The sequence below is a fragment of the Bombus bifarius genome, unplaced genomic scaffold, assembly GCF_011952205.1.
Source record: "Bombus bifarius isolate JDL3187 unplaced genomic scaffold, Bbif_JDL3187 scf7180000008178, whole genome shotgun sequence".
Lineage (NCBI taxonomy): Eukaryota > Metazoa > Arthropoda > Insecta > Hymenoptera > Apidae > Bombus > Bombus bifarius.
In genome coordinates this window covers 1,845,943-1,858,736 of record NW_022884495.1, presented here as the reverse complement: position 1 = coordinate 1,858,736, position 12,794 = coordinate 1,845,943, and the positions used below count along the sequence as shown (strand labels likewise).

At 39.5% G+C, this 12,794-nt stretch overlaps 1 protein-coding gene across 1 annotated transcript; it reads left to right on the top strand.

Annotated features, from left to right (window-relative positions):
- Positions 1-1,576: 1,576 nt before the first annotated feature.
- On the top strand, positions 1,577-5,064 carry LOC117209621. Its single transcript, XM_033451851.1, has 3 exons — positions 1,577-3,355; positions 3,481-3,682; positions 4,804-5,064. Exons 1-3 carry the CDS (start codon positions 3,261-3,263, stop codon positions 5,014-5,016), a joined length of 510 nt encoding a protein of 169 aa, XP_033307742.1. The 5' UTR covers positions 1,577-3,260; the 3' UTR covers positions 5,017-5,064.
- Positions 5,065-12,794: the final 7,730 nt, after the last annotated feature.

Sequence of the window (12,794 nt, the reverse complement as noted above, 5' to 3'; positions counted from 1 at the left end):
TTCTAACTGAACCAGCATCAAGCAAAAACATTTGCCGCAATTATCGCCGATTTAGAGTATTGTTTCAACGGGACTTGTTTAAGAACTTGCTAATCGCCTGACCTAATACAGTAGAAGGATGTATCTCGGCTAACTGACCCGAACTTGGTGTTTCCTTTGCCTAGATACCTGCCACGGTCGCGTTCTGTCAGCAGCATCAAAAATTCCATCCTTCTCAAAGAAACTTTCCGTCGATTACGGTAGAAAACAGCTAAACGCTCAAATTGACTGAAACAACGACGATATCGCTCGGACGACTGCTTTTGCCTGGATCAGCGATGTTCAATCTTTTTCGCTAAAATTCTGCCACACCCGCGAGAAATATATTTGCTCGGAGACGGAGCATTTACAGCGGACGACTACTCTTGTATCTGACGATCTTCTTTCGACGAAGATTCAAGAGGAGCAGCTCTTTGATACGTCGCCTAGCCTATAGCAGTTAGATAGATTCTTCAGGTTTTGTCTCAAAAGTGACATTATAAAAGGAATTATGTAAAGAGACTTTAAGTAATATTATAGAATTATGTAACAACGTTTGTGTATTTTGCTTTGCTTTTCATACTCTTATAACCAACATTGCTTGTAACGTTTATATGTTACGTCGATTAAGAAGGAAATAATTGTTCAAGAAATCAGTTCAAACTATCTGTTAACGCTTACGCCCGACTTTCTACTTTGTAAATGTTTGCCTTGTCGAACTTTTGTTTACTTATAATTATAACGCTTGTAATTGGGTATACAGGGTGTTCCGCGTAACGCGACTCACCGTTCTTCTGCCATTCGCAGGTATACAAAACAAGATGTTTTACAGATAAATGTTTATAGATTACCGTACACTTTATTCTAACGTCGTTCAAATCTTTTGCAGAAGTCTGAACGAGCTGTTAGAACTGGCTGGATGTTACAACTCTACACGCTGTAGTAATTTTCTTTATCCGAAATGTGAATAATTCTGGAGTGTAACTACGAGTGAAATATTTGCATCGAGTTAATAAAAGTATCACGTGATATGCTTTGTGAATCTGTCGTAAAGTCTTCTCGAACCTCGCGAAAAAAGGACGTGTGGTCCTATTTATGTTAGCCATGACGACCTCTGTTTCACTACGAAGACAGAGTATTTTTGGAATATCTTTTCTGCACGCTCGACGCTCTTAAAATATAGTTGGAAATCTCTGTTCTTACATCCACAAGTTGCAGAAAAATAGCGAATCGAGTTACGCGGTACACCCTGTATATTGAACTCCATTTTACATCTATGCGTAAATGTATCGAAATCGGAAGAACCCGTTAAATTCATATTTTTCTAGATCACTTAATTATATGTCACGCGAAAAAATTACTGCTTCATCATTACTGCACACAAATATTTCTTATGTATTTTAAATACATCGATAAATACTGCATCGATTAATATACCTACTCCACTTTACAATTGATCTCTTCTATACATACACATCCATACATTTTTATTTATAAATTTACGTGCCTTGGTTTCTATACAATTTCCATGAAATTAATTTGACATTTGAGAAAGATATTTATTATATAACAATATTTATTTCTCTTAGAAAACTACATCGTTGCTGTAATACAAAAAGAAAAGAAGAAGAAGAACAACTGGAGCATCGATTTACAAGACAATTCACTGATTAATAAAAAAAATATAACGAGCTGATATACGAGTCAATATATCTGAGAAGTTAAACCGATCAACTGGCTCCGCTTTTTACCAATTTCTCAGTTTCATTGCGTAAGTTGAACAGCTATATCTAACTTTAAAAAAAAAACAGGCTACTTACGTTCCATAGCTTCGTGGCAAAGAAAATGACATAAACGATAGTAAATTGCGCAAGGTAATCTTAAAAAATAGTATTTGCAACCTCGTCGCGTGTCTACGCTTAGAATAATAGAAACTTTATCAGGTCCAAATTTAACCGATCACCGTTTAAACGCCAGAACAAGAAAATCGACGTGCAAATAGATCTTTCACTGCGCGCCAGATCCAACCAAAACGAAGCTCAACCGACTTAATCGCACTAAATCGTAACAGCCCCATGGAAAAGTCGAACGGTCTGATTAAAAAATCAAATACGGAGACACGATAATACGATCGTCCGAAATGATCAATCATCTATAACCGAATTTACGTCTGAAATGCTCCTAGACGACGCGACGACGTACGCAAGAGTTGTAACAATTAGGGCTTTTAGCGCTGCACGTTGGATTTGCTTAACGTTCCTGGTGATACAGTTACCGGTAACCCAACAGAGTATGTTTGAACTGGACCCACGAATCGTTCAGTCGTTCCTTGGAGTTTATCAACGACGGTTCCTCGGCCGAGGTTCTCGTCGTGTGACACTCGCCTCTGAAACCACGGGGCAAACATCTGAAAACGTGTACGCACGTTCCATGTGTTTGGAGATCGATGAACTCGCGACCATCGTCCACGGGGAATGAACGTTCGTATCGAGGAATCGGCCAGTGGTGAGTCATTGTCGTTTCCATGAATCGACAAAGATAGAGTGAAGGAGAAGTGTATATAGAGACACGTGTTGACGGATGAGAGGAACAGGACGTGTCATTCTTCGAGCAACGAGGGTCCCTTGAAGAATTTGCTGCCGTCGAACAGTACAATTATGGGTAGATATCGTTGGATATAGTAGATGCACAGATTCCATGTAAATCGCTAAAGTGTCCAGGATCAATGTAGGAATTTTCAGTAATAATTGATCGCTGTTCAATCGCAAAACGGTCACGGCGTGAAGCATAATGATATAACGTATTTTGATGTGAACTGTGGCTGTAGAAATTCTACGAGCAGGTGCGAAAATTAACGTGTAGCAATAATCTGATAATAATCTATGGCTGTTGAGAAACGTGAAACGGCACCGATGAGAGTCATTATAGTACAGCGATCTGTGATATTTAACGCGTAGATGTACAGATTTCACGCAGAGTGCGATAATCAACCTGGAAATCTGTAGTAACCCTTTTATCGCTGTTCTAAACAGTTGAAACACTAACGGCGTGATATATCGTACGGTAGTTTGTTAAACGTACGAACCGTAGATGTACAGATTCTATGTAAATGATGCAAGTGCGATGAAGATGGTAACCTTGTTGCTGTTCTAAGAAAAATCTTGTTGTATATTTCAGACAGAGTACAAACAAATTTAGTCTATCACTGTCTTCTGCTTCTTGTTTGCGTTTCCCATGCCTCAATGAGTGAATCGACTTTAGACGAAATCGAAACACTTCCGGAGATCAAGAAATACGAAGACGCTTCAACGCTCGGCACTGCTGTACAGGCATACAGGTTTTCTTTACATGGAAGAATTATTTTTGTGAAATTATTCCTCTATATAATTGATATTCAGTCGATTAAATTCGAAGCGTTGGAGCGAGGTTAATAAACATTTATTTTCTCTGACTTTCGATTAGATATCCAAGGATGTATCGGCGCGGTTACCACGAGGACCACGGGTCCATGTATAAGGATGACCACGATGATCATCACGACGATCATATGAAAGACGAGGAACAGGCTATGAAAGCCATGGGGAATGCAAAATCTGATTATTGGGGCGGTTACTATGATTTTCTGATAAACGAGGGTAGTTATAAATTCTGGGCCGTGTTTCAAGTAAGTTTCGATCAATTCTTATTAGATTGTTATACACTTGCTGGCCTTAGGTATTATACGACACACGATTCGTCACATTTGTTAAGAAACCTTGAACGTTTCAAAGGGAAACTTTACGATAACATCGGAACGAGAAATCGTATCAAAGACATATCATTTTTTCGGTATTTTACTCGAAGTAATAGAATTTCAATTGAATACGGAAATTCATAGAAACTGTTAACAGCAATTAGATGCAATCGCAAAGCATTTTCGCAAAAGCATTTTCAAGTCGACCGTATGAAACGCATTACTGTGCAATGTACGTTTATATGGAGTTGCGCGCGTTCTTCGCATTCCGCGCTCATTCGCGTCACGAATTCGATCGAGATTAGCCGTATCAACTAGGAGAGCCGTGATAGAATATGTAGGTATGTTAAAAATATTCGTACCAAATAAGGCGTTTGTCGAAATTTTTCAGAGCATTTAACGCTCGTCGGTGATTGTTAACGTGTAACTGTAATGCTCCATTTCCACGCGCAAAACTGTTGAAAACCGTTACGATTAAATTTACAACGCTGGAAATTAAATTACCGGATTTTAATTAATTGTATAGAGTTAAGGAGACTTTCTGCATTTTGTAATTAAAAATTTGTTCTTTCCCAGCCGCTCTATTAATCAAGAGTACTAATGTTCGTAAGAGACACAATTAACGCGACGATGCAAGGTTTGTAGAATCCACGATACAAAAATTCGTTTACTTTGTAATTTCATTTATCGTTTTGGTACTCCGGCACCTCTTTGAAAATACACTTGGCGCTGCTCGAAATTCGAACGTTCGCCCGATTCGTTTGCACTTATTATCAAATATTTATACCAACGCTAACTTTTATAGAAATGAAAAAGAAAAGAACGAGATCGAGAGTATTAGTCGCATAACGTTGGTTTCGACCTTCCACCTCTGAAGAACTTGGTGCAATTCGCTATTTCGTTCGTTGTATAGTAATGCATTTTGTATAGTAGAAATATAGTAGAATATAGAACGAGTATAAGATACAAAACATCTCGAGAGATATAAAACACAAAAAGAGAACGATTTAACATGGAAAATAACGCAACTAAATAAATGCGCTCTTTAACAGCTTGCCACCGCAGCTCTTCTCATCTATAGCGGCTTCGCGGCGCTTTATTACGCCAAGGTAAATCCGCCAACGATAGACGACGAGTTCGACGATATTTTACGTCGACGGAAGCGTAGAGCATTGTCCATCTTCCCGCGAGATAAATCATTCTGCGGTTTGGACAGTGCCACTTTTCAGAGGATAATCGACGCGGTTGCCAGAGAAATTCACTGACGAAGAAGAGCCTACCTTTATCTAACTTGACTTATATAGGAAATAATATATGTATAATAATTTTGCAATAATATTTTGAAAAGATTGAAATCGTGCGATCGATGAAAGTGATTGGAGAAAAGAAAAGGAACTGTTTCAAATTGGACATTTCATGGAAGATTTGTTATATTAGAAACATTAAAATTACAGATACGTATCCTTTTCTAATCGATTTAAGAAAAAGTATGTCTTTATGCTTCTCTTTCTGTTATTTAATGTAACAGAAGAGCATTGCCTTGCATGTTCTTCTTATCGTGTTTGTAATTAATTTATAACAATTATGTTAAATTATATTGTAATTTGTACATATATGTAACAATTATATGTATATGTGTCATATTGTCGATGCAACTTGTGTACGTTGCTTTTCTGCAGATTTCTTTACCGTCACGAACGCAACGCGTGAGAAGATAGTTATCCTTCAACTCGTACCGCGTAACGTTTGCAACACGTTGAAATACAAAAAGACAGAACGATAACAACCTGAAACCGTAAACTTCCTTGATAATCTTGCAGCTTATCGTCATTAACTTATTCTAAATCTTCTCATCGACAGCAACTTTCGCATATACTTTCGCTCGTACGCGTGTTATTACGAGGCGCATATTTCAGGAAAAGTATTCACACAGAACGTCGATAACGTACATACGTTTACGATAAATACACCTTCTAGTTGCTGTACAGGTGTTTTCAGATCGATTGAAAATTTCACCAATACAACATGACGGTGGGCGTCGTATCTCGCAACGTAGTATCGATAAAATTTCAAACAGTACAGAACGTGTGGAAACAAAATTTTTACGAGTCGTCGAGATACTTTGATGAGCTGCACGTTCACGTTTGACTAATGGAAAAGAAGCAAACTCGCTGGTGGCAATTTGTCGAAAGCGACAAGATCCAGCATCAAGGCCATCGCGTGCCATTGCGTGTCGAGGACACGCAACAATACGTTCTCGCGCTGAATGAGACATCTCGAGCTTGAAATTAAGCGATCCACCGATTAATATCGTCTTATTAAACGATTTCGCGGCTCGTGTAAATTATCGCGGTAAGCACGGGTTTACGGCTGGAAGCCGACGAAGCCGGGACTTGTGGGAAAAAAGCAAAGAGGATAGCGGAGATTTTACCGGGCGATTCGAGTGTCACGCGCTCGCTCACAGAACCGTCCTGTGGTAGCTGAAGGTTAAAATGTATGCGCGAAAGGATCAAAACGTAATAAAAATCGCCTGAAAAAATGTCGACCGATAAATCAACGGTGGCCGTCGTGCCAGCCGTACGTATGCATCCTCGTGTCTATACGAGTTTTATATGTGAACACGTACGCGCGCGATACGCGCGGTTCAACCTCGCAGGCAAATTTTCTTGTCGAACAACGTAACGTAACGAGAGGCCCTCGAGCACCTTTTCGGAAGAACAGGAGCGTACGAACCGTGGTACTCGAGTTTCTGGATCATTCGATCGCGCGATCGATAGAGGTACACGTTCTTGCTCGTTTAGCTGCAAAGGTTTGCGACAAAGGAGCTCGTAGCTTCTCCATATGTATCTACACAGCTTGAAATTGAACGTGTAGAATCGTCATAATGTAACGAATGTTCGAAAAACGGGAAGTTATGTATCGTATTATATCGACGCCAGTGTTACCAGGTTCGATCAAATGACAGGCTTCAAAATTTTATTTAAGATCGTACATTCGTTGTTGTTTGTTTCGTTCGTCCAACTTTATGTAAATTCTTATATTGTCTGATTGATCAGTTTCTCAACTTTCGTTAATAGAAGAATTTACCTAAAGTTGGACGAACGAAAGAAACGACAACGACAGCTACAATTTTACGTTAAATTTTGAAATCGGTTATTTGTCCTGATTAAGTGGTAAGGTTAGTGTTGAATTAGGTGGCAAAGCGAACATGCTTTAGAAATCGTTAAATTTTCTTAGACGAGTTTCCGTCTGGAAAAATATCTAACGAGTTTGACGACAAGTCGTATTGTCTCCTTTTAGCTTTTCCATATTTGGGGATAATTAAACGAAGAATGAATGCCTCTGGAAGCTGCTATCATTTTATAATAGCCCGGAAGAGCGAAGAATCTGGTATTAAATAAATCTTAGGCGGCTTTCTAACGTATTTAGTTGATTTTAGTGCAGGTTTAAAACTACCGTCGAGACACAGAGGGTCAAAGTAATCAGAACCAGCTCGTACTATATACGAACACTTTTATAGCGCTCTCTTTGCTCGAGACTTTTATTTTCCGCTATCTTTAGCGAGAAATATTTCACCGCGTATAATTGTACGGCGATTATAAGACTATTCACGTTCCGCTAAAAACGTAAAAAGGAAACACCATCTCTCTTTCCCTCGAAGCGTAATGAAACGGTTGAAACGTTCTTAGATCCTTCAACAACGGCCAAGGCAAAGTCGTATGATTTTAACGATCCTTCCACCTCTCTCTCTCTCTTTCTCTCTCTTTCTCTGAAGTAAATCGATTATGTGAGAAAACCAGTCAAGACACCATTCTTCGAGGTATCTACGTTAAGTGGAGATTCTTATACATCAGAGTTATGTCCGCGTAAATATGAAAAAGACCAACGAAGGTTTCTAGCGTACCAGTAATATCAATATCAAACATGACACGGCGCTTCTGATATTTATGCAACCGGAATTATAAACAATTCTTCTACTACCTTCGCCATACGTGCAAATCAGCGAAATGTACATACGTGTGTAGGATCTAAAATATTCTCTACCAGTCAGTGTAAACATTCTGCTCGCAAAGTGTTTGCCGTTTACTCGCTGACAGACAAATTCTTGGAAAAAATTATCTTCTCCCGTAACGATCGCGTATTGATAGACGCGTGCGTGTTTCGTCGGTAGATGAACAAATAATAATAGTAATACGAGAAAGAATAATAAAAACCAACCCGCAAGGGGTAGTTACCTGGTAAACTACACGGGCTTAGCAAACCCGCGGACCCTAGCTGCGTAACATGTTTCTCCAATTCCAAGATATTTCCAACGATTTTCAAACGTTGACAATCCTCCGTTGCGATCTATACAAAAATTACGAAAATTCAGATTAGCCACAACGGCGAATAGAACGAAGTTTCGACTACACGTAATCGCGAACTCCTCCTTGCTCGTCCTAATCGATAATCGACAATAGCGCGAGATTTAACGTGTCTGATCGAGGCTCGTTAGATGGAAGCTTGCGAGGGACGCTCTATACGCGCCAATATCATGGGAATGTAACGTAAAATCGTCCTGTTTCACTGTTACTTGCGAACGAAGGAAACTGATGGAATATACGAAAAAATAGCTGCAAAAAGTAGCTACAAAAGGCATTTCCGCGTGGTCGTGTTTGCTACAGCAATTGCATACCAGCCAACGAAATTCAGGTATATGAAATTTCCTACAGTTTAATATTTCATACGATTACAAGCGTTTGATCGCGTAAAAATGAGATGTGCATATAAAATATGATAAAAACGCGCTTCGTCGAAAACGAAGGCTACGTGCAAATACTTTTTCCAGCCATCGTACGTTATAGCCCAATATATCCCACGTAATACGTTCCATTGATACTTATCAAGCTCGAATCAACATCCACCGACGAATAAGCTTTCTATACACGAACGAAAACCCTTTGGTACTCCGGAGGACCACGTGATCGGGACAAGAAAGCCCTTGTTGCGGTCAAGAACGGAATATATTAATCGCGACGGTCACCGAACCCTCCTTGGTTCGGAGCGCGCAAGCAATTAGAAATTGAGTTATATTTCTTGCGCTTGCCGGTGAATAAATTTCATCGATCGTCGTGGACGGCGTTCGTCGTGCAAGAAATATATTAACCATGGTGAGTCGGTCGAGAGTCCTGCGATCGTCGGCGAATATTTCAGCCGGAAAGATAGGGGAGAAGGATCCGATACGGCCCTGCAAAAATCACCCACCCAGCGTATTCACCAACGCATTCCGCCACGTAGCCGGCTGCAAGGGGGTACCTACGGCCAAAGTACCGCAGTTATGCGTGCCTCTGCACCGGATAAAAGTTTATTCGAATAATCAGCGACCAATGAAATTTCCTTTGTTATTCGTTGATTCGTTATTTTTCATCGAATTTATGCATATCGTATTCGTTACTGGTTCGCTCGATGCTCTTTCGTCTTTCTTTAACATATTCCTTTTATCGATATAACGTAATATAAATAGACAGAATTTCGGAATTCTAGAATCGATAAGGAAGATATTTATCGTACGATTTATTCGCATATAAAGATCATTGCCACGTTGAATATTTAGTACGGCAAAACGTTGAGCAATCGCGCAACAGCTTTAACTTTCTTGTCACTTTATCCTCTTCTTTTCAACTTCGCTGGGGAAACGGTTTATTCTGTGGGAAACTGTACCTTCCAAGGGATTTGATCGAACGCACGATATTCTTCCGCAACCTCGTGGGAAATTGGCAAAAAAGAGGAGGACTAAGCTTACGCGAAACGACCTGACTTTTGCATAACGCGATCCACGGCCATCTCGCAGAGTAGCTAACCAGCCAGCGGGTAAAACGAAAGACGGTTTGAACCTCTTTTTTCCCATCCTACCCTTTTTGTTTCGCTTGCCTCGGCTTTTATTTTACGAACAGAAATTTTTCAAATAAATCTCCGACCGCGGGGGGAAACGGTAGGGGATAAAAACCGCATAAAAACTGTTATTTACTGCAGAGGAGCGCATCAACGAGCGTCGATAATTCTCGCGTGGACCGAACTCTCGCCACGGCGAGAGATGATACGCGATGATAATGGCGCGTTGCACGGCGAAACGCGAAATCGAGCGGTGATCGCGAGCGCCCCAAAGGCGATCGTGGTCATTAACCGGGGACCATTTTGCGGAAAAGGTTGCTGCTCCAAAGGGGAAAATGTCCTACGAACGCCGAAAGCAATGTACGCTCTCTTGTACCACCCGACCTAACTACCCTTTAATCCTTGCAGGCATAGTCTTCCTATTTCGTAACGCGTGTAACTCGTATTCTGTAATATCGCATACACATAAGCAGATTATGGATATTTTTACGAACGTACCTTGAAGAAGTAGCGCTTGAATGGTAATTTTAAGTATTATGTGTTACAAGATGCAGATATCTTGTGTGCTGTTTAAATATTTCATACATTTTTGCATATTACTCGCGTTCTATAGATTTCTGTACGTTTAAATTATAGTCCATCGGATTTTTATTTATAAATTACATTTATCGCATAGTTAAGGATAAAATAAATTACATAAACATTCGTTGGTATATTTATATTTAACTCGCAATGGATAGCAACTAAAAATTGTATTTACGAAAGGTAAACTACGTGGAATTCGAAAGTTGCGGAGAAAAAAGTATAAAGAAGATTATTCCGTAATTTTGTAGCACGTAAACTGATATTTTTCATCGAGCGTTACTTCGAAGGGTTTTGTAGAAGAACAACGAGCACGGAAAAACTTTTGGACTTTGTAGGCAAAATTGAGAGGGAATTAATTGAAAACGAATGCTCGGCAAACATGATTCACATAAATTATCATAAGAAACATGTCCAAAGTAGCTTGTAGCTAAATCGTTACAAAAAGTAACGACAGCTACCGATTTACTCAAAATAACCGGTCTTACAAGTTGATGTTCCAAAATGTCTGGCCAAACATTGGTACACCGATATGAAACCGATCGTTGTAAATTATCCATCCACCGGTATTACTTTTAAATTTATCTTTTAATTAGGCCGAACTCTTTCTGTCCAACGAGCAACGTGCAACATTTCTATATACAAGGTGTCTCTGTAGTCAGGTGGTACGAGCGGAATAGTAACTTTTCATGGGAAAAATCGATAAAGAATATAGAAGAAAGTTTCTGCGTTTAACGATCGGTAGATTTTGTTCGTAAATATTGATCGCAGATGAAACGAGGAATAAAAATCGAATGCAAGGAAAACGACCAATGTGACGAATAGTCTACGTTTACGAGGAACATGGAAAAATGCACAGAAGGTCCAAAAATGTACAAAACATAAAGATAGAAGATTCGTGCGCGATTGTAGTCCAATGATAAGCTACAAAGTTTCCAATCAAATAATAATTTCATACGTGTAAAAAGAAAATCCTCATTCTACGTTTTGCATTTATTTTTCCACGGAGAACCATTCCGCGCGCTATTGTATCACAATAGCAGAGACGCTGTGTATAACGAACGAACAATGGATATTTAGCGCCGAAGATTGAATTTGCATGGAGTTTCGGATGAAAATGTTGCAGCACCGATAAAGATGTATGTCGATATCTTAAGATCTTAAAATAACGTTGCACCGTTGCACATGGTAGCGAGGCGAAGGAACGGCATTTAATACCGCGGATAAATCTCTGACACGCGAATAATCTTCCCAGCTCTGAACGTTCTGAATATTTACGATGCATTCTTGGTATTCGACGTTTGAACCTTTCACCGGAAGAAAGGATGAAGGATTCTTCGCGTTAATGCAATTATAGTAAAGAGTTGCAAGACCAGAAGTCCACGGTTTTCGAATACTCCGGATAAATCTTGCGAGTCTGATAAACAGGAGGAACAAGGAGGAGGAGAAGGAAGAGGAGGAAGTTTTTCGTTTAAGAAGCATGCATCGCTAATGTTCAAAGAGATACGTTTATCGATGCGCGGATTTAAAAATGTTAATACCGATGCATGTACGAATCGGAATTGCAGATAAGATCAGATTATGTCACTGAAGCGAAGAGTGACTTTTAACGGGCTGAATAAGTCGCGTATTAAATTAACAAGCGAGAAGGAGACCGAATTTTTTGGACGGATGCCCTTTATGTTAACAGCGATCGGCGTGTTAAATATTTGCATATTGAATAGAGTCGCGCGATACGAAATAAAATGTACATTGTATATCGAGCATGAAACGGTTCATAAATTAAGAAACACGTACGGTTGGTCGTTCGTTCCTCGCGAGCTTAAATTGATCGCACCAACGCCATTAAATGTTACATTTTGTCGTATAAAGTGTCAATCGTCGAAAACATTGGACGATTCGCGTATATTTAATCTTAGGAAGATTTACAATAGAAATATTCGATGCATCAACGTGTCGCTATTAGTCACGTCATAAATAGAATTTTCATGTGTTCGTTAAAGATATTTTGCCTCGTGGACGTCGCAGAAATGTACGAACTTCGAAACGTCCAATTTTAAGCGAAATTTAGCACGTAAGAACTATACCAAGGTATCGCAAAGAGGACAAGATGTTCGTGAAAACGATCGCGAAGCTACTCGACGAATGGCAAGATATTTTTTTTATTTACTATTTCGCATTCACAATTTGCCCAATTTGGACATTTGGTAGAATTTTTTAGCTGTTTGAGTATCATGTGGGTGGCTACCCCCAGCGGAGTACCATCTGGCAAGATATTACCGAAGAAGAAAGGATAAACACATTCTACGATAATCAACCGGATAATAATGTCAATTTCACGATGAACATGTCGATTTGCAAACGACCCAACAATAGCTCGTTATTTCTCACTATCTCTCCGCTTTACGAATTCTATATCCTGTTTCTTGTTTAACCAGTTAGCTGCTTTTAACGAGTATACTCGTCACGAACAAATGGCGATATTTAGCGTTACAACGAGCGCTGTGGCTAATAAAATTAAAAAGTACAACGGTCGTTTCGTTACAACTTAATTCCACGTTTTAACAGCCACGCAATACTCTGCGTTTGA